We start from the raw sequence: 25,552 nt of genomic DNA, 5'->3' as shown, positions 1-25,552 counted from the left end.
TATATATATATATATATATATATACAGGTTGGTTCACGAATCACTATCGGTAGAGATTACTCTGTTATTCACCCTCCTGTATATATGAAAAAAAAGAAAAACACTTCCTTCGCGCCATTGACGAAATGTGCCTTATATGGTTGCAACAATTATATATGACGATGACACGACTCCTTTAACCTGTTAATCGGGGAAAAATTTCTTTTCGGTCAGTAAGAATGTGAATATGCTATTATCTAATTTGTATTCAGTTCAAATTTACATACGACACAATCATAAGGCTTAAATTTAGCGTTTATTATTAAATAGAATTATCTAAATGTAATAGAACATAAACATAATGTAAAAGATACATTCATAAAAGATATTTTTAATGGGAATGAAAAAACCATTGATTATACATCGACTTACTTTATTTTATTTATTTATTCATTATTATCATTAATATTATTTTAATATTATTAATACGTCTTCTATCGTTAAAAATTTCTGACGAGTGTATGATCGTCTTCGTCGTCGGTTAACAGGTTAAAGGCACAAGCTCGAAAAAGAAAAAGAAAAGAAATCAAATTGACAAAGATAGAATGTTATTCTACGCGACGAAGAAAAGAAATTTCGGGCTTTTATTTATTATTATCCCCTTATAATCCTCTCCCCTATCTTCCTCCCTCTTTTTCTATGCAGACCCACCTCCACCCGCACACTCGCCTAATTTTCTTATCCCTTTTGTTAAAGGTATTTTTTATAATTTATTTTTAATTAAATTAAATTTCATTTAATTTTTATTCCTTTTCTCCCTCTCTCTTTCTCTCTTTCTGTCTGTCTTTCTTTCTATTTTTTCGCTTTTTATTATTTATATTTGTAAGAATAATCTAGTTCTTACTTGAATGAACCTTCGAAACGGCCTTTTAAGAAGAACACTATTATATATCTATGAACATATATATAATATTAAAAAACAGGATTGAGGAGAGATAGAATAAAGTATTAGCTAATAGAAATTAGATTTGGGTGTGCGAATGCTTAAAATATTAAAAATGTAAAAATGTCAAGCACGCGCTCACACGCATACGCACACGCACACGCACACACAACGGTACTATTATAGATTCCTTATCATAGATAGAATGCGATGGCAGTTTTATGTCTTGGAAAGATGCTGTGATTTATTGTTTCGGCCGCTTTGATTTCATTTCTTTTCCTTTTTTTTATTTTTTTGCTTATTATTTCATTTCAACTGATTATACTCTCTCTCTCTCTCTCCCTCCCTCAGCCTCCGAATAATATTTATTATTGGTCGTCTACCTCTCTTCATTTCCCATGCTTTTAACGGCTTACAACATTTTGCATTCGTGCTTCGCTCGGAAAAAAATTCGTGTTCGCTTCTTCGTATTAACGGTAAGTTTTTCTTCGTGGCAGTGTCTGAAAGAAAGGGGAAGTCATTGAAATGAGAATAATAGATAACGAGATAATAAATAAATTCATAACAATTTTTCAACGGAAATTTTGATACGACAACCGTTATTATTTCTTGTTACCGTTATGTTTTCTCACATTTAGTCTTGTTGTTTTTGTATTTTTTTGTCAATAGTAATGTCCAAGTTTTACGCGACATTAACTATATGATAATGAGTTTAAATACACATATACTATCATATTTTCCAAAATAACGAATGACTCATTTTTTACTGGCGTATTAAGAGATGATGAAAAATGTATTTGTCTAATATGCAAATGCAACTAGCGATAATAACTGAAAACTAATTCTAAGAGCGATGCAATCCCACGCGCTAAATCTCACCTGTTTCAGCATATATCCATTTGCTATTATTATTATTATTTTTATTATTATTATTATTATTATTATTATTATTATTATTATTATTATTATTATTATTATTATTATTATTATTATACATGTTACCATTAAAGTGTGAAATACATTTATTTATGAAATAACTATATATCGGCCAAGTAAAGTATGAAATAATTCTTTAACTTGGTAAAATATGAATACGCGAGAGACGAATAGTTTATATATGAACTTGAGATTTGATCTGATTACATTGATTTTGAAAATACAGGAACAAATAAAAACGGATAACTACAAACATTATTGTATTCATATGTACAAAAAGCAAACTTTAAAAAAAGGCGGATTAAATTTCAATTTGATACTTAAAACATCTAGTTATTTCATATAATGTCCAATTATTATACACTTTAATGGTAACATAATGTATGTTTTTAGAACAATCTTTTTTTATCAGTTATGTCAAACTTCACTTATCTTTTTGCAATAAAATTCACATCAATTTGTAATTAAAATAATCCTAACATATATGTCCCTGTATGTATAAAAATTTGGAAATGTGTTATGCATTGAAAGAAATTATGAACAGTTTTCAAAATACTCCAACTGCTGCTGCTGTTGCTGCTACCGGGACGTAAATTTTGTTAAACAGGACTATTATTTTTGTCATTATAGAATTATAATTATTCGATAATGAGTTCATTATTGAACTGCTGAATATAAACAAGTGAAAATAATGATTATTAAAAATGGGAAAATACTGTGTTTATACAAACCTTTATTATGGCTACCTACGCCTCGACCGACTTCTTCTTTTCCTTTTTCTTCTTAAGAAACGATGGCGTCCTAAGGCCCTTCTTCTTCTTTTTCTCCTTCTTCGGCGATTCCTCGCTAACACTCACGTCCTGCGACATGGAACCCTTAACACGGAAGGTCCCAACCGTAACCATAAACCTTTCCACATGCACATGCAACGTCGTCGATGGGTTTAGAATCACTCAATGAATTCAATTTAATCTTAAAGTCTAAACATTAAGTTCAAACATTCATGGGGCTCATTGTTTATAATGCATTACATATAATTGATTTTAAAAAGATTTTTCAAAAATGAGACGAATATTATGAATTTTTTATTAGCAAGTATTAAGACTAACTGTATCCCGTTGATTTGTACTTTTTTAACAACACTATAACAAAAGATTTATATCTTCAAATGAAAAACGAAATATTTGATATTTCTTCCTTTCTGTATAACAATATATATTTAAAAAAAACCAATAGTTCCGTGTATAATACTTATTTAACTTAAATTACACGTATAGATATGTAGAACTATGCAGCATTGAACTAGTAAACTAGTAAACAACCAACCATATGATCAATATTTTGTAGATCATAAAACATTGAGCCATTTGAAAATTTCAAATAAGTGTAAAAAGAGTCCTTGAAGATCCTAAACCTTCTCGTTCGATTGCATTCGAGTCATGCATAATAGCACTATTGAAATAGGCAATGAAATGGCGATTTGTATTTTAAACAAAAAACAAAAGAAAGAATGGAGAAAAAATGGAGAAAAAAAGGAAACGATAATGAATGTGTATTGCTACGTCGAAGCTTCGAGCTTTGTATTTAAGAAAAAGAGTTATTTAAAAAAAAGAAAAATACAAGAATCCCAAGAGAAACAAACAACTTAAGTTTCCAATTTATACTGGCTTTATTTATATCGCGCGCGTCTTCGAGCATAATTTCAGATGCGTGTTATTCTTACGCCGATACGCTGCTGCTTGCAAGCTTTTGCAATCTAGTCCCATTTGTTTTCTTTGTTTTTCGTTTTGGGTTTTTTTAACGTAATTACAAAATGTATGACATATGAGCCAACAGCTATTTTTAGGCATGAAATTAAAATATACAGCGCGAGTCATAGAAGTATTCATACCCCCTACTATTAATTTAAAACAATCAATATTTTCTTATAATACAATATTTCCAAATTATTCAATACAGAAACATATTTAAAAATTATTAATTAATACAAACCAAATACTACTTGCAAAAATAATCGAGTGGTTCAAATGTGTGAAAGAGGATACAAGTAATATTTTTTAGTTTTAATTTGAGATAAGTGAAAAGAAATTTTTTTAAAATCTTACTATTGTAAGATAACCCTTGCCTTCTTCGGTAACTCAATCTCGAAGTCGTGTATTTTATAAGAAAAAATATACCATTTGTGCAATGAAAGTTCTAGACTCACAAAATAGCATTATAACTTGTACAAAATTCTGTCAGAAAGTTTAAAAAGGGTCATTTGACCAGTCGTGATAAGTGTAATGTTAATAATCCTTAATTTATGCTTCGGTTACTTTTAATAGAACTTATTTGGAAGTTTTGCATTACAAGCAAATATATAAAAAAAAAATTATCGAGAAACCCACACACTCACAAATGCTTCTCCATTGATTGAAACGTTAAACATGGACACGTATATAGTTTGACATTTAGAAGGAACATTTTTTTGAAAGAACATTTTGGAAAATAAAGAAAAAGGAAAACAACGAAGAAAGAAAATAGATTGGAAAAAAAGACAAATTATTATTTCAACGAACCTCTTTGCTACTTTGAGAAAATGTACTGTGATGGGCGTCCGAGTGATCGCCATTTACGGTATTTTCTCCTGTAACAGAAAAATAATTTTGTTTAAGCAGCTCGCGTCGAGATCAACATCAATAACGTTCGCTATTATTATCACACAATTGAAATATTAATCCTTGAATATATTTTAACCCTTTCACTACTACGGTCCACTATAGTGGCCCTCCATAAGATGCCACTGTAATTGCAATGTATTAATGTCAATGCCAATGTAAAATAAAGAACGCATACTAAGACGTTATAAATACCCTTTGTAGAAAAGTTTGTTCGTTCGAAAACACTCAAGCAACTTTGGTTCTCCACCGCAGGTAGCGAAAGGGTTAAACAATTGTGTTCTTCTCTTATTAGTGTAGAAATCTAAAAAAAAAAAAAAAAAAAAAAAAAAATTTTAATATCGAATTCATTTCTACGCCTTATACATCGTACATTAATAATGGCATCAATTATTTTACAATTTAAAGTTTGTAAAATAGGTATTTAATAGAATTCATACTGTTATGAGTTCAAATGAATCGTACATTATGTACATTCTTCCAAGGATTAAAATTCATAATAAAGAATAAAATAAACGTTAGCCATATTGAAACAAGCGTACCGTCGTAATAATCGCAACTTACCTCACAAATGTAGCATAGCGTTATTGCGATTGATGTTTTTAGATGATTGTGTTCATTATAGCTCGTTACCGTGCATTGTGTTCCCTTCCCTCTCTTTAAGTAGATTCACTAAGGATCGTGCAAAGGACAGGTGGTGACACGCGTTTCGATCGAAGCGTTGGGAATTTTAACGAGAAACATTTTTACAAGCGGTATATAATAATGAAATAAATCAAATAAATTCATTATCGTCTGTTAGTAACGCTATAATATAATGATGTTACAGGGACAAAAAGAACACAGAGTGCAGCATTTCAATTTCAATTTCAATAAAACTTCGGTGGTCTCGTTCGTGGGATATTTTCTCGCTTAATTATAGTTTTACGGAAGAAGTTAGACTATTTAAAAAAGTGCAAATGTTTATTTCTTATCATAAAAACAATGACGCATGCGCGCGTCATTGAGCAAATTAAATGTATCTATATACATTAATGAGATCTGACCTGCGATCCCTGAATTTGAAAACAAAACAACAAACATGGAAATCGTAGGCACGTGCATTTGTGCAAGTAAAAAGAAAAATATCGAAAACAAAAATAAACTCTGTTACATAGTCATTAATACTGAACTATCAAAAATAGATAACGTAACTAAATAAATGAATTCCTTTCTTTGGTTATAAGTCCTTATCACATTCCATGTACCAAAGTATCTAATCTCTTGTATTTTTTTTTTCTTTCTTTCTTATTTTTAATTTATCTTTGAAGATAAAAGAAAATATTAAATGATAAAATTTACGTGAAATATACAAAATGGTTGTGGTCATGCAACACGGAAAAGAAAAATAATAATATTAAAATATAAAAGTTGTAAGACAAATCTCAGTAGTGTTCCGAAGAGAGTGAACGATTGTCTTGAATGGATTCAATGAGAGAATTGATATTAAGTTTCATTCCCGATACCAATCTACACAAGGAAGAATCCTCATATCGTGGAAGCATGTGAGATCCAGTCAAATCAAGATTCGCGTGTTGTTCAACACCGTTATTAGCTAAAACAGGAGACTTTGAGATCACCAATTCAACATTTTCCGTAATTTCATTATCATTTTGTTCTACACTTTCCTTATCCTTTATAGAAATAATACTATGATTATTGGAATCGAAAAGTGACTTGAAAGGTGACTTGGAAGGTGACTTGGAAGGTGACTCAAAATCTTTACAAATGACGTAGGTTGCATCTGAAGAAATGGAAACTTGATCAATCGAGTCTTGAAAATTATGATCTGAACATGAAGACGGTCTGTCGACTGATGTATTGTAGTCGCTACTTTCGTCCTTGCAAGTATAATAATCTATTGATTTATTCGATTCTTCCCCACTTACATTCATATTTTCATTTTCCATAGAAGAGATTATTATTTTCTCACTGCCATCCCATCTTTTTAATGAACAATCATTGAAATACTCGGGACAAGTATCGATGAGTACGTTAGTTTCTTCATTCAATGATTCACTTGTAGTCTCTTCCGTTATGGGTGATAAATCTTGATACTGATGATCAAAACAAAGATCGTTTGAGTCTACGTTTCCATTAGATGATGATATCATTGATTTATTATCAATAATTGGCATCCATCCGTTACTCAAACGATATTGCTTCATACTCTTCTCCCCATAAATTTCCGCAAGGTATTTCAAGTTTTTCTGAAAATTATTCGACAATTCCAAATTCATTTGATACTCAACAATATTTCCGTTCGTTTCCCTATCGGGATATTCAAGCTCACAATGTTTACGTTTACGCGAATCTTTCGACGTTTCATTACATAAATATTCGCTAACGTCACAATGAGACTTTTCTATTTGAAAATTTAACTCGATCACATCATTTTTACTCGATCGATTATTAGTTACAGAACAAAATTCAAGGATAATTTCATCGGAAAACGGACGTTTATTCTGTGAATCATTTTCCGTAATTACTCGAACGTTAAGATTTTCATCTACGTCAATGTCAATATTTTCACTTTTACCAATTATATTATCATTTGCATCTTTATTACAAGATTTATTTTGATTGTTTTCGGTTAAAGTTTCTGGAAAGTGACATTCAAGACATGTACATGTTAACGTTTTATCAAGAATCCCGGAAGAAGTTGTTTGATCTATTGATTTTATCATCGAACATTCATTTACATTGCTATTTTTAGTAATTTCAGAAATATCGGTAACAACAGATCTACAGTTGTTATGTAAATCCTGAAAAATAACGGAGGATTCCTTGATACATTTTTTATCGTTATCGATCTTCGGAGTGGGAACAGTAATAGTGTCTTCCATATCATGCATTTCTAACACGTGATGAACAAGCTCATTAACGACAATCAAATTAACATTGTTCGCAGAAACCGCATTCTTCGAAGGTACGCTTAGATTTAAAGTTAAACAAGAAACATCCTCGATAACCTGATCAACAATATTTGTTGCCTCAACGTAAACTTGATTAATATCAAGATCAGCTAATATTTGATTAACGCTACTATTCATGTCCTCACTAAATGATTCCCCAAGAAAATCTTCCAACTCGCGGATCGTACCAGTTGGCAATTCTAGTATGTCTGATCCATTATTAGAGCATTTATCGTTAGAGTCAACAATGGAATTACGATCAGTTGAGTCATCCTGAAAAATATTTTCTATGGATGAATTGTGAGAACTACAACTTTTTGCTTTATCAACTTCTTTCTTCCATTGATCGTTCGATTGATGCTCTACATAAAATGACTTGTTTATATTATCGACATTGTTATTTTCAAAACAAACCGTTAACATTTCGCTCGACGGTGTCAAACTATAAATCAAATTCATGTTCGTGGAATCTAAATTATATTTATCCGATGCCTCTGTTACCGGCAAAGCATTCAAATTCGCACAAGATGGTAAAATTTTATCATTGATACAATTAATAACATCTCCTAAACTATCTCGACGATTACAATTGTACAATTCCTCTTTATTGTTCTCTTTGGAGACCAGTTTGGATAAACAATGGCAATCATCATCTTCCCAGAAAAATTTACTTTCACAAGAGGAATTTTCATCCATTTCTTTTTCATTGTCATTCTCCCTACAAGACTTGTCTTGTTGATCATTAGCAACTTGATACCTAGAAGAGTCACATATTTTCTCCATTATAGAATTCAATAAAGTTTCATTGACATTTTTCTCTATCGCAGCAGCATTGTTTTCTATTTTGTCATTATGATTTAGATAAAGTACAAGTTGATTTTCATTACAATTTTTCTCATCTTCGTTGTGATTATTAATAATGTTATTAGAACATTTTGTTTGAAAAAGTTTAAAAGAATCTTTTTCTTGAACCCCATAATTGCCATTCAATATTCTTTTCTCATAATTTTCGAAAAATTCCCGTCTTACTTCTATTCGAGTCTTGTAATTTTTCCAAAATCGTGTTTCTCTGTTGTAATGATTATCTGTGACTTTTTTATCATAGTTCTTGTCATCATTTGTTTTCTTAATGGGTCTCCGCATGGTGTTCCACGAACATTCAATCAAGGTAGGTTTCATACGTTCTGCGATGACAAAACTGCGAACGACCTTTAAGTGCAGATTATCATGGAGCTCGGGAGATCGCCCGCCTGAGCGAATACTACCACTGCTTACGCTGCTGCAACCTCTTGATAGAGCACAATCTGTAAAATTAGATTGTCCAAAGACAAGCGAACCTCAGTTTCTAACACATTCTTTTCTTTCACGTCAATCTATTCGATTTAAGAGTAGCATGATTGACCTCGTTATGATCACGGATCGCTCACACCTTCCTACTATTATATTTCCTACTGTATTTACTTCTATATAGTCCCAATTTAAGATAGACAATAACATTTTAATCTCTTGCAAATGGATTTTATCAACCTCTGTATTATTATATCCCTAATACTTTTTCCCTTATTCTTTCCCTTAACTACAGTAACATATAACAAATAAAAAACAGGAAAAAACACGACAACAGGATGAGATACTTATAAAATATAAATACATATTATGTACACGTAAACCTAATTATTAAATTATTATTAAAATAAAGATATATACAACAAAAAATGATCAACGTTCGGATTGACCAAAGTATGCAGATTTGCATACTTATAAACTGTTAGAAAGACAAATATGCTTAAGGATATAATTAAAATTCGTTTGACAAATATCAGCATGTATGGTGTAAGCGTTAGCGATCATAAAGATTCCTTTTACCCTTGTTAGAAATGAAATAAATTTAATGGGAAGGGAAAAATTATGTATAGTTTATTCTGATGTGTATACGTGTGTGTGTAACGTTAAGCACAAAGATGCGATCATGCGTTATCTGATACAACACACTTCTTTCACCTTCAACCTCTCCTCCCTTAACTAAGGAACTGCTTACCTTGCCTGCTAATATCACTTTCTGCTTCAATCGCAGCACGTCTCATTTCATTGAGGAACTCCGTAGTTGCATACGCTGTATTAAGAATAAACGATTACATGCATATGTCAAATTGGGAAAAAATACTCATGCGAGAGAGAATATTTTTGGTATCATACGAAAATTACTTATTTAACAGGGAGTACTACAATAATTCAAATGTAATTGTACAAAATATGTATACAATATCATATGAACATGCCAAAATTCCAAAAACTCAAAAGACCACTATACTACTTTGCATTTCATATTATATCTTCTAAACAAACCTTTCTTTGTACGACATACAATGATTAAGTCATTGTAAATTTAACAGTAACATTTAAAATGTACTCACCGTCACTTAAAACGACTTCTGGTTGACTGGGCACAGGCACTTGTTTCGTTTCTATCCGTAAAACTCGAGGTTCTGTCGATAAAAAATTAAAGGATGTTAATGAATTTCTATTTTTTTCTTTTTCTTCAATTTTCAATTATTAAATAACAATTTTTTAAAAGTAAAGTATAGGGTAAGTATAGATCAAGAAAATTTTCAGGTTTTTATTACTACTGATGTGAGTTTGCAATATAAAAATGTCACTCATTGTAGTCGCAAATACGTGATCTTTTAGCAGAATCCAGCAGAATGATTTGAGTAAATATAGGGTGACCATAAAATAAAATATATTTTCTCATCATCAATATGTCATATCCATCAAATAGATACAACATTCAAATTCCAATGTGAACTCCAATCATGACAATGAATACATTGAGTTGAATATATTAAAAAATAGAAAATCATAAATAATTCATATGTAGAATTTTACTAATGGGTACTTAATAGATTTTTTAAAGATGTTTTTACACTTTATGTAATTTCCTTTTCTGATCTTTTATAATTTCCTTATTGTGACCCATTTAAATGTGTATGTAGGAGGTTTAAATGAAACATTATGTATTTAATAATTTCTCTTACCATCTCTGCTCTCTTCCTCAGTCTCGGACGTAACAGAGACTGGTGACTGAATCGGACTTTTGGCAGTGCTAGATTCGTGTGTTGCACGACTGATGTTAAATGACGACAATGCCTCAGATTCCGATTGTGATTCGTCATCTAATTATAAAAGATTCATTAAACCAATATTTCTCTCTTTTTCTTTGAAATAAAATAAAAATTTATATTTTGTAAAAACAAAAGCATTATTATGATAAATATTCAACGCTTACAAGGATCGCCCTTTTGCTTGCGCTCTACCTCCTTCTTATACTGATCTAATTCCTGATCCGTAATGGCATCAAATGGATTTTTGGCATAAGGTGTCTTGTAAACCATTGCATTATGTTGAAACCCTCTTTGTATGATACCCTTACTAGCTGCTCCTACAAGTACAACTTGCTCTCCAGTGCCACTGATCGTAGCGTCCTTGAAAATAATTAAAGATATTTAAAAAATATAAAATTAAACATCAATCAAAAGTTTAATATGTCATAAAAATTTGTAAATATTTAAAAAGTGGAATTAGTCCTTTTTCCTGGCTTATATTTTAATAATATATTCATATAATACATAAATCCTAAAATTCATACCTGCATTTTTTTCGCTTCTTCCCACGTTACACCTTCCAATATGTGCGATTGTGGCCCAGCTGATATTTTATCTGCTCTACGATAGTCTTTTATCTAATGAAGTAAAAATAAATGCGTGCTTTTATTATATTAATATCTATCTATCTATCTATCTATCTATCTCTCTCTCTCTCTCTCTCTCTCTTCTGAATAATTCAGTAAAGTTAAAATTTTAAATTATGAACATATATTGAGTATTTTTGGTAATAAGCTTTCTACCACTATCATTAGAATTATTTTGTTCAATTGTATAAAACATAAATTTACTTACCTGCTGTTGAATTTGTTTGAATTCTTTCGGATTAGTGTTTTTAGGTACAAACTGGAGAGCACCATCAATCTTCACCGGAGTACTGCTATGGGTCGGAGATCCATCAGACACCCACTGCACACAAAACCAGAGCATTAGAGTTGACCCCCTTTAATATATTTTATCAATATTATCATTTTTTTACCCCCCCCCACCCCCAATAAATGATACATACGGTTTGCGCAGTGAAAATTTAAGTACTGCATGTAATGTGTGCCTGCGTTGCATATTTTTCTTTAAACTGTAATATAATATTTTTTTCTATGTGGGCGCTGATTTTAAATACTTTTAAATAAGAAATTTATATATACATATACATAAAAATCTGTTTAATATAATATTTAATTTTGTTTAGTATAACTTGTTAAACTAAAAATATCGCTAAAAAAAATTCTAACTGTGTCAAATGCTTAAAGGGTCATTTCACCTGGTTTTGTAAATGCAGTGGATGTTTACCGAGGTCATGGAAAATTCGAAGACACGACCGACCAGCAGGCACACATTCATACAGGTTTCAATCCGACGAATTCTATTACTTTCTATAGAGCATACATGATGTATCAAAAAAACAAAATAAATGCATAACTAATAACGTGCAAATGACATCAAGAATGACTACCCGTCTAATTTAATAAATTTTGATGAATATATCTGTAATTATACATCACACCCGTGCGCACGCACCATTCTTTGGTTATTGCTGATTTATATATGTTTTGAATAGTTAAAACATTGTTAAGACATATTAGACAACGGATTAAACTTTATTCGATTCATGAATATATATGCTACAGAAGACAAAATGACGCACAATCCTATATATATATATATATATATATATATATATATTATTACCAGTAAATACTGGATAATTGTGAAGTATATAATACTTTAATTATAAATATATGTAAGTGTATATTTGTTATAGATAGATATACATACATACATACATACATACATACATACATACATACGTATATATATATATAAAGGATTGATCCTTTTTTATTAGATCTCCCATGTATAACAATATAAAATTTCACAAGATACCATCCATTAACACATATTTAATATAAGATACGATATTTGTTGTATATATTAATTCATCAACTATTTAATATTACTTTCACATTTGCTTTTATAACAATATATTAAGCATAAAGACTACGTGATATATAAAATGGGCAATATAATATTAAAAGCTATATAGAAACATTAAACGCATCATTGTTAATGGAATGATGCATGAATGGAATGCATAAAAATACATAAAAATAAAGAAGAATCAATTTAGTAATATAATTCTCCTTCATTAAATGCAATGCGTGTAGTTTTTACTCCAAATACACATTAGTTTTGATGATTAATATCATTTTAAAGCAATAAATTTGCATGATATGTTATAGATACAAATCGTACAAATTTCATTTAACTTCATATATGAAAAAACATAGGAGTACCGTTGATGTGAAGTATTATTCTATAACTATATAGGAATATTTGGCGAGTATTATATTCCTTATGTACCTTCCGCAATGTATTTTTATAACTCGCGGATACATTTTATAACACATATGATCTTTACAAAGATCTATGAAAACAAATTTTTATTTAACTGTCGAAATAATGATTTTAGCTGCATTTATAAAGAATGTTTAATTTATATATATTTAATATATACGCGTATGGCATTCAAATGTTATTCATTCGGTTTATCAATGATTACTCGTTTTTATTTTCAAAAGTAATAACTTCTACCTTTGTAATTTTCTTCGGATCAGGAGTACCAGTTTCCAATATCTCCACCTTTTGATACACATTCGGTGAATTTAACCAGCGTGACCTATCGGTACCTTTACGACCACCTTTCCAAAGCCTATACAATAAATAGGAATGATAATTATAATTATAAGAAATTAGTTTTAATATAAAAAAAGTGTCCAGGGGTAAAACATGTTCAATTAAAATTATATGATTTTTCCTTTTAACTGCCATCTAATATTTTAAAAGAAGTCTTTTCTCCTAATTTAATCATTTTGGGAAATAATGTGTTCGGTCTGTAGTTATAAACATTAGAATATAACATATTAGTATATGTATGACAATAATGTTTCGTGCGCATTCATGTCGTTTACATATTTCACATTCATAAAAATGTTAAAATAATTAACAAGCAAATGTTTGTACAATAAATTTGCCATACCATTTAAATTTTTATATCAAAAGAAGTTACTCTTAAAAATATTTTTCTTAACTCCGGAGAGAACATTCATAAATCTATTAACACATAATTTGTTAAAAGAAAATGTATACAGCAATTTAAAAACTTTTTTTCTGAAAAATGTGCAAAACGTGACATAATGTATTTTACCGCTGTACTTTTTTGTAAGTCTTTTAATCATTCTAGTTGTAATAAGTAAATAAAAAACGAATTACTTACCCCTGCTTATACAATTCTTCTTCTTCGAGCAGATATCCCAAAGATGAAACTGCTGGTGGTACCTCTACATCGTTTCGTGGTTTTGGAGGCTCTCCTTTTACAAGTGGATTTCTATATATATAACCTGTGCGAAAACCCTATAAAGAAAAAGAAAGAAACATACGTAATAATAATTTTTTATATGAATGAAAAGGCATAAAAAATGATAAAATATAAATATAATTATAAAAGACTTACGGCGTTATCAAGCATCCTCATAAGCGCTTCAAATTCAGTTCCACCTATTCTCCAACGTTTTTCTAATTTGTCTGTAATTACTGTTGACTCTGGTGCTGCAATATGTTGTTGAGGAATTGGAGGCTTTCTTGATGCTTCAAAAATCGTTTTCTTCGATTCTTCCGAAATGAGATTTAAATTGTCTAGACCAGCTGGCATTAATTTTAATTGCGTTTCACAGGCCAATACAGTATTGTATACATTGTAAAACGCTTCTTCGACTGTTTCACCACAACAGAGCGCACCACGATTAGTTAATAACATTACTTTGTTTATAGGACCAAAATTTCTACTAATTTTCTCTCTTTCTTCTGGGTCAAGCATTCCACCAACATAATGATGCGTACTTACTTCACCGATAACTATACTTTCCTGTCCAATTGGCAGTAAACCACATTTTAGGGAAGAAATCTGTGAAGAAAGAAAACAATAAAATGTTATAAAAATTAAAATTGAAAAGGATAATTAAAAATAATATTAGGTCGGTAGAAAAATAGTTGCAGTCTTTAAGTATCGAAAATTTAAACATATGATTTAAATGTGGAATAATTGTTGAATGATCAATGAATAACTTACAGCAGTTACGGACGGAGTAGAAATATGAATGATACATTTAATGTCAGGTCGAGCAGCATGTATCGTTGAATGTAATTGAAATCCCGTAAGGTGTATACCAAAATTTGTTGTTCCTTGCTCAACGACAGAACCTTGCATGTCGACCTTAATCAAACTAGAAGCCGTTATTTCGTGATAGAGTAATCCAAAAGGATTAACCAAAAAGTGTTCTTGATCCTGATTTAAGCGGGCCGTCATTTGGCCGCCTACATTTTGTGTCCATCCATATAAATCGAGTAATCTGAATACCGCAGCAAGTTTACAACGCAATAACTTTTCACCTTTCGCGTAGCCCATACTCTCGACTCCGCGAATATCATTAATAGGCACCACACAATTAGAATCTAAAATTTATAAATAAGAATTTAATTAAATCCTTTTAGTGTGTACCTTAGAGCCAATAAATCGACTTGTTATTTTCAATTGTAATAATAATAACAATACAAGATTAATTTATAAAACTGTTACTTTTTGATCTGATCAATAAGAATATTTAGTTAATTCATATCAAATAGAATATCAATATATACCATTTGTTCGCTTAAGTACTTACTTTTAAATACATTTCCATTGAAACGTGCTCCTTGTGCACCCATCATATCAGAGATCTGTTGTAAAAGACCTGAGGGTCCAGCGCCATCTTTCATTTGGGTTTCAATTATACGTTCCAATTCTTCCCTGAATAATCGTGAATTCATCATCATTTCGACTCTCTTTCTTCTTTCCATTTCCCTCATGTCCTACAAATTAAAAAAAGATTAAACACGAGGATTATCAATGAGAAAATTTTGGTAAAAGATCGTTGAAACATTTCAACAAGAAAACAATCATATTAAAACAGTTATTTGGAATGTACATAAATCTTTTTTCTGAGTAAACTAATGTATAAGTATTAGGAACTTTTCGGTCAACCCAATAGAATTAGGTATTTAATATTAAATATAGCCACTCTATATAAAGCATTACTTACAGCATCAATATCTGCAGGCCTTATTTTGCTTTTTTCTTCCTCCGTAAGTCCGTCCATTGCCCCATTAGTATGAGGTTCCGAAAGTTCCTGCTGACTTGTATCCGCCATTTTTTATTTTACGTATTCGACGCTACGACCTGGGAAAAATAAATAAATAAGAAAGAGTGATATATACAAATACTTTTATTATATCCGTATCTTTTAATTTTTATTTCATTTTATCACCATAAACCTAATTGTTACTTTATATACATTTGTATGAGATTCTGAAAATTCCTGCTGACACATATCAACCATATTTTATTTTTCCTACTCTATGCCTACGACTTGGTAAAAGTTAAAAATAATATAATAAAAAGAAGAAAGAAAAAAAAATAACGTAGAAATATTTAGAGAATCTTTTAATTATATATAACACTATGTAATTTTCTAGTGATGCATTTATATAATATTATACATATATGTATCCTTTTATTTCATTTCATCAGCATTAATTTAATTGTTGCTTTATATCTGGTGTATTTAATACTGGACCTACCAACAGTTTATATAATTGAGCAGATTTTCAACAAAAATTATATTTTTGACAATTGAATTCGAATATTATTCAATTTGGTCGACTGTGTGATTTAAATAATAGATATAATAATATTTTTTAACTATTATTTTCTCGTAATATAAAATGAATAAAAAGCAGTAATATTGAATCCAAATTCTGGATTCAATATTAAAAGAATAACATTGGACCGGTTTTAGTAAGTTTAAGCATTAATGATTTTGAAGTATAACTTATATACTTATTGTACCACAACATTATAATACTATAAGTATAGAATTTCAGTATAAAAACAAAAAAAAATATGCAAATTTCTTTTTTATTAGAAATTTGTGCACATCAAACTGAATTTTCAGGTATGTAATCTCATTTGCAAATAAAACAGAAAAATCATTTAGAAATATCTTTCCTAAAAAGAAAATTGTTCATTGAAGAAAAACACAAACATATAAAAAGAACTGCTATTGGTTATATTGAAGAGACTATTGCGTTACGACTACCGGAATTAGACCATGTTCTACTATTCACCGAACTATAAATAATTTGTAACTCGTAGATCACTCTTATGACTAAAAGTTTTATTCTTTACTCGACGTGTTTACTCAAGAAAAATAAGAAGAAAAAAAAAAAAAAAAAAAAAAAAAAAAAAAAAAAAAAAAAAAAAAAAAAATACAAGATAAGAATAAAAAACAAAATGTTACAAAAACGAAATTCATTGAATTTGAAATAATTCATTTACCTTTGAAATATACGTATACGAATTTCATTCATACAATGTACAACACAAGTATTGGCATAAATTTCATTTGTTTATAACACATTCCCTCTCAATTTGTAAATTTAGACCTGAGATATATTTTTTAGAATTAAAACAGGTTCAAGATTAAAAATTGGCACATAAAAAGTAAAATAAACAAATAAATATAATTAAAAACACATAAAGACCCATTTTTAGCTAACAACTATATTTAACCAAAAGTCGCTTTACCCAACTGTAAAATTGTACATCTTTTTTTGTGGACATTTCAAGTGGCGGCATCATAAAACTGTAACTTCACATCTTGAAATAAAAAATGAAAAGCTTCAACTAAAACTAAATTTATTAAATTTGAAGATGATCGATTGATAACTTTGTGTATAACTTGACTCAATTCATTAGGAACGTTGGAAGCCCTTTTTTCGTTTCCCTTGCAAGAACGTAGTACGACGATAGTTATTATACATATACCGTGCCTAATTACAGGGATGCGTCATTTCCGGTTGTAACAGGCGTAATGAGAACCGATGATATGAGATCTCATTCGACTTTAAATACTTATGTTGATTATTTCAGTAATAGAAATCCTAACGGTGATTGTTTCTACAATTTTTCTACAGCTCACGACGTTGTAACGTAACTCAGGTAAATGACTTTGACCTATCGTAATAACGATGAAGGTAGATAACCGGGTCACGTCATAATTAAAAATTACATAACATATATCTATTATATGTATTATTATAGATAAGTTGCGCGCAGTGCATTGTCCTTTTCACTTGTTTTCCTTTATTTTTTCCTAACATTCGAGTATAATTACCATGTTCATGAGCGCAGTAAATACAGCCATGAAGAATCATTTAATTAAAAAAGACGAATGTCCAACAAGCGTACATAGTGGTGCGAACATGACACACCCAAAGTTCCAATGACGATCGTTGGTAGGACGCTTCGTTAGACTTCAATGTTGAAATATACAATTTTTCCAAATTCATTGTAATAAATAGGAGGAACATACTTATTTTAGGATCATTCAACTTTTAAATTGATATCAATTTCGAATATCAATTTTACGATTTTCAATCAATTTCGTTTAGATTCAGCCAAAAGTCACTAATAGCATTTTTTTTCATCTTTTTTGATTTATTACATATTACATTTTTCAATTTACTAACCATTATTCCATAAAAAGCATCAATAGTAATGTAATAACAAAAAGCATACTTTTCCCAAACCTGATTTATCTCATTAAAAATTGTATTCGACGAGCAATAACTCAGATTAGCATAAATGTTAATTAATGATTTTTGACTGAACATAGACGACATGTACATATTATAGAAAAAGTATAAGTTACAATCGAATTCCATTTAAATTCAAAAATTCTTTTCGTCCTTGAAAATCTCATTCAAATCGTGGCAATAAAAGAAAGAGTAATACGAGGATAAACGATTTATGAAATCATTTTTTATGGTAATATGAAAAAGTAAGTGGTCTAAATTAAAACACCTACGTTTAGGCTCCTAAGCTACTCTTAAAGCACATAATATTCAATACAGACGTTTCCTTTTCTACTACTTGCACCCAATGGGTGGTCATTCTCCTGACACAGAGAAACATGAACGCGTTCGAAGATCTATCTATTGTCCTTCCTGCACAAAATACTAAATATATAATATTAGTATAGTATAGTATAGTATAGTATAGTATAGTATAGTACACACAAAATAATCACTTTTGAATCACTTTAGAATCACTTTATAGTATATTTATTAATTCAAATTCAGTTTATAAATAATCTAAAATATATTTTATTTTTCTATTATAATGGAAGCTATATGTATGTATGTATACATATAATTTAGTAATATATAAATGTGTGCGTGTGTGTGCGCGCGCACACTAAACAGACGATGACGACATGTCTCATGTTCCTGCATATTGGATATGAGGCTTTACACGCATGACGTGGCCTCAATGATTGCAATGAACCAACACTAGCTATCGCACGCTCATACACATAAATACATATAAAATATAATATAATATATGTATGTTCTATTCTATATTTAATATATTCGTCGTATAAGTCTGTCCTTTTATTTAAGAAGAATAGAAGTTTTTTGTTGAGGTTCAAAACTTTTCAACCCACTCTCTTATGTGTTCAAAATTAAATCGTTAAATATACGTATATAAATTTAATATGCAAATATAACATATAAAATATTTTATATTAAACATATACACAAAGTGAGTCCCAGGAGTATTCGTCTCCGCACTGTTTATTTAAAACAATCAATATTTTCTTGTAAAATAAAATATTTTAAAATTCGTATACAAAGAAACATATTTTAGAATTACTCAAATATTTAATTGATATAAATTTTATTGTAAAATAAGATTTCGCGATAATTTTTCGCATTTAATAAACGAAATAAAATTTGATATAACTGAAAAGAAAATTGGTCTTATAAGATATGCCCAATCATCTCAAAAATGTAAGGAAGGATCAACCAAATAATAAAAACAATAAAAAATGTTCTTCTATAATATTATTGATATTAATTTAAAAGCTTAATAATCCTAAAATAGGTTTCTGTGAATAAGAATTTTGAAGCTTGGCAGTACAAATAAATATCAATTATTTCTAATTTACGGTGGGAATAAATACGAATACATCTGTAACTCACTGTATATATAATATTAATCGTTACACACGATATGTTTATTTATTACTATGCAGTGTTGCGTGTATCGTTAAATCGACATTAGTTAGAAGTACGATCTTTCACATGTGACATTAAAGAAGTTTCTTTGCTTTCTCTGATAGTCGTTTGATTACACAAGAGAAAGAAAAAAAGCAAGAAAGAGAATGAGAGACAAACAGACAGATATCGGACAATGACCGGAATATACTAGAAACTTTCAAAACAATAATCATCATTATTTGAGTATGAGAGAAATCGTTTGAACGTTCTACATTATAACGCTAAATAAGATTTTATAAACGTATTATAAAAGATAATTAATAGGATCGAATCTGCCAGAAGATACAATTTGCAATTTGATCTTATCGTCGTCTATCGATACTCGATATGATCAAGATAGCTAACTTAATATTTATTACGATGTTATATTCAATTTGAAATGTTTCAATGAATATTTCACATTGAAGTCTAAATTTATAGATTAAATTATATTTAAAAAACACCTTAATAGTAATAAATATAATTATAGTAATGAAATACTAATCAATGAGATACGACCATCTAAAATTCATTATATTTGAATGAACGTATTAGGAAATAAAATAAAAAGACACATTGCGATAACTATCTACTAATTATCTTTTTTATATTGTCTTAAATTGTTGTAGGAAAGGAACGATAATTAAAATCTAAGCATATATCAATTAAAAATTGAAATTATTGAAAAAATATGTAAGACAAAAGACTTAATTATCGAAACATCAGCGAGTTTATTACGGATGCTGGAGAAGATTGAACGGGATAGGAACTACTTAACAGAGTGTGCGTATGGTAGATGGTGGAGAGTTGGAGGAAGGACTAAGAGGGGGTTATGAGACGCTTCGAACTCAATACGCTTTCTTCGTAATGGCAGGAAAACGAATAAAGTGTGTGTGGAAAAGGAAAAGATTACGACAAAATATTCCGAATAGAGTATCACTTTCAACCATCAATAGGAATAGAGACAATCGTACCGTTGTTAATACCAAGATCCGTTTCTACTTCTACTTCTGCTTCTAGTTCTACTACTATAGTTCTACTCCTAGTTCTACTCCTAGTTCTACTCCTAGTTCCACTCCTAGTTCTACTCCTAGTTCTACTCCCATTTCTATTTCTTCAATTTGAAGATCTATTTTTTAATAGTATACCTCCAACAGATTTATTTAGCCAAGGCACATTGGTCGATCATTGGACAAACGAGCATAGAAATATGATATCGGAATAGTAAAAGAAACAAATTGCGGTATTAAACGCGAGCGAACAAGAGCTATAGTAATACGGTATAGTAAAGGTGGAGGGTGGAGGGTGGAGGGTGGTGGGTGGAGGTGAAAGAGGAGGTAGAGAGATGGAGGTGGTACGAACCGCTCTGATGATGTTGATCGGTGCTGCTGAACCGGATTTGACATGACACACCCCTCGTTCGTCACACTACGTAATTTCTCGTAAAGCATTCGTCGTCAATACACGGAAGCCGACGATTCCTTTTCGTTCTCTACTATTTCTCAATTTGTGTTGTATGTCACACAATTACGTGATGTACGTAATTAAAAAAAAATGAAATAAAAATCTACATACATACTAGATATATGTAAATACGTTTACTTACCTATTAGACAAACACACAAAACTGTACAAAGTCGTAGGTGATAATTATTATCCGATACTGCCGGTACTTCAGCAGGAGCTCCTTTAACGTGCCGTAGCTGTAAAACCGCCTTCTTAGGAGGGGCGAAGGAGAGAGGGAGAGGGGGAGAGAGAGAGAGAGAGAGAGAGAGAGAAAGATAGGAGAGAGGGGGGAGAGAGAGAGAGAGAGAAAGAGAGAGTGAAAAAACGAATGAACAGTCCTTCCGTTCGGCGGATAGCTTCCCCGTTGGGGCGATACTCCTCAAAAGCGATGAACTACTAACGGTAGCCAAGCCCTTCTTTACTTAACTTTCCTTTTCCCTTCCTCGCTTATCCTCCGCCCAAACCAATAGAGTCCACCGTCGTTAAACTGGCCAATCCTTCCGTTCTTCCGCTGTCTTAACTTCTCTTTACTTTATCGCTTGCTGCTTCTTCTTCTTCTTCTTCTTCTTCTTCTTTTTCTTCTTATATTTCCGCTTTGCTTTGCTTTCCTTTCCTTTCCAGTTTCCCCACACCACAGAGAGTCGTCCACACGAGTCAATCCCCACCAACTCTCTTGATAGGAGGACTTATTATACACACAAAATTTTTTTTTTCCCCAAATCCGAGCACCGAAGAACGCGAATTCTCAACGTGGAATCGCGATCCCCAGATACACCCTTTTTACATGCAGATCTTTTTTATTATAGATCCAGGAAACGTCGCATAACTGGAGCCCTCGTTTCCACTGCACGATAGCGTTCGTTGACTAATAACACAAAATCGATCCGTTCTCTCTCTCCTCGCACTCATTCCCCTCTGATCATGGTTTAACACCACCGACACAACCAACACACGCGTCTTTATGACTTTAGCTTATTCCGCTCGCCAATATCATGTCGCGTGGCGCTTCGAACGTTCCTCTGTCCAAAAATTTCAAACGGCTGATATTTATCGCTTTTATCTCATTGGATGATACCTTTTTTGTCCGCTACGTCAGAAACTGCTTTGCAATACCTGATTGGTCTAGCGTTTAACATGCAACGTTAAAAGTGGTTGTTCGTTCCTCCAATCATAGAAAAACTTTTTATATTGTTTTATTTATAAAGACAAGATTATTGGATGATAATATTATATTCAATATTTCAAGAAATATCTTTTTTTTTAAATGTGACGCATATTTTATTATATCGTTTGCATATTTAAACAAATCATGAAATTCAATATTCATATTATGCAATTTGACTATTACTTTAGATCTTATTCTTTTAAGAGTATAAATATCTTATTGTGATATTAAAGGTAATAATAAATTATAAAACGAATATAAATGTAACAGTAAAATTTGTGCTTAATCATATTTAAAATTTAAAATATACTTGTGACAATTCCATATCACTCTCATCGAAGTGAGATCAATATATGAAAATTAACATCGTTTCGAAAAATGTTAATATTTTATCCAAATAAGCTATCAATCTGCAGATAGAGATGAAACCGGTAGATTTAAAACCGGTAGATTTAAAACCGGTTTATTTGGTGGCTTGTATGCTATTATGCGTTTATAAATAGAAATTACATAATTGAAAACCAATGTCTCGTCAAGATCTAATTTTTCCCTTTAGAATAATAAATTCGTAAGAATTATTTACGGCTCTTCCAAGGAAAGACATAATAATAATACTTACAATTAGTAACAATAATGACAGAGGTAATAAAAATGACAACGACGACGAACACAAACAACACAATGATGAAAATGATAATGAGGACATGGTATTGACGGGGGAGACAGTGGGGAGTCTCTTTTAATCATGCACGGCCAGGGCCAATGATTCATACGCAGTAGCATCACATTTGCTTCGCGTTTACATTGCGCTGTAGTCGTTATCGGGAAACCGTCAAATTTCTAATATAATATCCTTTTATTTGATTGAACGTATATATACTTCAATTTACAATAACGTCATTTGTGTTAATTCATATCGCATAATGTATTGCGTGCGATCGTTACGTCCTACGCAGCGTATTCGGCAGTATATCCCATGGATGATCGTGCCTCGCGTATTCGGTTACATATGCATGCATGTATGTATGATATGATCATGTACGTATGTAACTATGCGTGTATGTGTGTATGTTTATATGTATGTAGATAATATGTGACGTATGATCGTCCAAAGATTTATTTATTCACTATTGTGCACGTTTCTACCACGTTGACGACGTTGAGCTCTAACGATAAGAGAAAGTAACGGTAGCGGAACATCGTTAACAGGACGATGTCTCTCTCTCGACGTCAATATTTTCATTAATATGTTGATAATATTGGTGACGGTTCTACTATTGACTAGACCATGCAGTGTAAATAATCAGTGTTTAATCTATCATTGTTAAAAAAAAAACACACACACAAAAGACACATTGATCATTTGTTTTATGCAAACCTCGCGATATTTTTTCTTCATTTATTACACGTTCATTAAACGGTCAAAGAGTTGCGTATTCGGTATATTCATTATAATATATATGTAATACATAAACGCATTTACTTATGTAGACAGGGTTTTTATAATATTTCCCGAACAATATAAATTGCTTTCATTTGATTTAATCGGTATTTGGAATTGACTACACGACAGTATTCGACGCTCAACATTGATTGAAATCGTTGTTGATCGATGTAAGTAACTATCGCCATTTCGATAGCGGAACGGAATGTTATGTCCTTGATTTGATTAGAATTTAAAAAGCCATTAATTTGTTGTACGTCTTTCTAACAAGTATTATCCTTGGTAATTCTTAAATAAAACATAAATGAATATTATCTTATTGTAGTATTAACCACAATTCTTTTATCACGTCCTTTAATTAAATTGACTAATTGTAATAATCTTACGTTAGATCTAAGGCACAAACGCTTATTTCGCAAAAATTATTTCGCATTTGGTACATACGTATATATGAATAATATTTGCATGATTTTTTCGATATTCTTGTGGGCTGGCTTAACATTTTTCAGGTATATTGAAATTTTTCAAACCAACGCATTTCTCAATCTTTTTCGGCTGTATAATTTGAGTGATACCGCGGTCCAAATGTTCATGCAGCATCAAATTTCAAGCAAATCTAAAATTAATCATTATCCTTAATTTAGTATAAGGTAACATTTTTCGAGACCTCAATATTGATCGAGCTGTTGCTAATAGATTGAGAAACAAGTTGTTTTAAAGGATACATATTTCTGTCTCATATATAGTGAAATCAAGAGTGCAAAACTGCGTACTATTTGGTTCTTGAAAACATCAGAATGCCATTATACTCGAGATCGGACAATTGGGCCTCGAAGCTAGTGATCGTTCTACAGTTCACAGCTTGGATCTCAGTTGGCATAGTTCTTCTTCAAAAAGGCGTTACCTCCTTGCGAAGTCAGTCCATGATAGAGACAAATAGGAACATTCAGGTATAGAACTTTAGTAGCTGAAATAAAAAATACCTATTGTATTATATCACCTGATAGAAAAACGACGTAAGATCATTCGCGATAATTCACAACTTGCGTGTTAATAGCCGTCCTAAGTATTTTCATAAGAGTATCAGAGTTTTTCGATCCAGCAATATGAAGCATTCCAATATGAAACTTCAAGGGAATTTTTCTAACGTTGTACATTTATTTGTTTATGCATATCGATTTATACCATAACCAGTTAAATGACCAGTCAAATGACCAGTCAAATTACCAGTCTTTAACAAGATTTTATAATTGAAATAATAATTAGAAATAATATAATCAATTTGGTACTATATGTGGTTTTAATAATAAACCAAATGAAACAAAATTTGTAGATAATGGTGAAACAATATAAATCAAATGAAGAAAAGATGCAGAATTTTCAATCGAAATTTAAAATCAGCCGTGTCATATTAAAATATACTGATTCAATAAAAGAAAAATCGAATTCGTAGATTTACGAATTTAACGTGGCGGAAATGCGTTCCACAAATCGTATCACTATAATTTCAACAGCAACTATAATTTAAACATTATCAGAAATAAAAGTCAATTAATTGACAATAAAAATGTCGTGCTATTTTATCGAACTATTTTATCGAACTATTTTATCG

General features: G+C 30.7%; 2 protein-coding genes across 13 annotated transcripts in view; one reads left to right on the top strand and one right to left on the bottom strand.

The window, feature by feature from the left end:
- Positions 1-794: 794 nt before the first annotated feature.
- Positions 795-22,434, bottom strand: LOC106786952 (protein hu-li tai shao). 6 transcript variants are annotated; one of them, XM_014748863.1, is made up of 16 exons: positions 21,432-22,434; positions 15,766-15,902; positions 15,349-15,535; positions 14,757-15,139; positions 14,142-14,591; positions 13,905-14,041; positions 13,223-13,340; positions 11,426-11,539; positions 11,116-11,208; positions 10,756-10,951; positions 10,505-10,642; positions 9,884-9,955; positions 9,508-9,582; positions 4,417-4,484; positions 2,590-2,733; positions 1,216-1,422 (listed from the first exon to the last, which is right to left on the bottom strand). In XM_014748863.1, the coding sequence occupies exons 2-15, from the start codon at positions 15,871-15,873 to the stop codon at positions 2,605-2,607; spliced, it is 2,268 nt and encodes a 755-aa protein (XP_014604349.1). In that variant the 5' UTR covers positions 15,874-15,902; positions 21,432-22,434; the 3' UTR covers positions 1,216-1,422; positions 2,590-2,604. The 6 variants fall into 6 exon arrangements, with proteins under 6 accessions (XP_014604353.1, XP_014604354.1, XP_014604349.1 ...); XM_014748864.1 differs by lacking the exon at positions 21,432-22,434 and having other exon boundaries at positions 1,220-1,422; positions 2,590-2,718; positions 15,766-15,873; XM_014748867.1 differs by lacking the exons at positions 2,590-2,733; positions 21,432-22,434 and having other exon boundaries at positions 795-1,422; positions 15,766-15,873.
- An 828-nt stretch (positions 22,435-23,262) lies between these two features.
- LOC106786954 overlaps positions 23,263-25,552 on the top strand; it is a 4,305-nt gene continuing 2,015 nt past the window's right edge. Inside the window, exons 1-3 of one of the 7 annotated variants that reach the window (XM_014748872.1) lie at positions 23,263-23,515; positions 24,450-24,590; positions 24,687-24,890. In XM_014748872.1, coding sequence (XP_014604358.1) covers positions 24,738-24,890 — 153 coding nt within the window. In that variant the 5' untranslated portion in view covers positions 23,263-23,515; positions 24,450-24,590; positions 24,687-24,737. The other 6 variants (XM_014748874.1, XM_014748871.1, XM_014748875.1 and 3 more) reach the window with 6 other exon arrangements.

The sequence above is a fragment of the Polistes canadensis genome, unplaced genomic scaffold (genome assembly GCF_001313835.1).
Source record: "Polistes canadensis isolate GaletaPanama2010 unplaced genomic scaffold, ASM131383v1 scaffold_89, whole genome shotgun sequence".
NCBI classification, from domain to species: domain Eukaryota; kingdom Metazoa; phylum Arthropoda; class Insecta; order Hymenoptera; family Vespidae; genus Polistes; species Polistes canadensis.
The sequence above is the reverse complement of the archived record's forward strand: the minus strand, read 5'-3'. Positions and strand labels throughout refer to the sequence as shown.

Bases quoted from the DNA above. Each gene is read 5' to 3' on its own strand.
- LOC106786952 (XM_014748863.1), bottom strand. From the start codon at position 15,873: ATGGCGGATACAAGTCAGCAGGAACTTTCGGAACCTCATACTAATGGG. The intron at 9,956-10,504 runs GTAAGAGAAATT...TTTTATCGACAG, and splicing joins TGAGGAAGAGAGCAGAGATG to AACCTCGAGTTTTACGGATA. The intron at 4,485-9,507 runs GTAAGCAGTTCC...TTTCTGTTACAG, and splicing joins AAGTGATATTAGCAGGCAAG to GAGAAAATACCGTAAATGGC.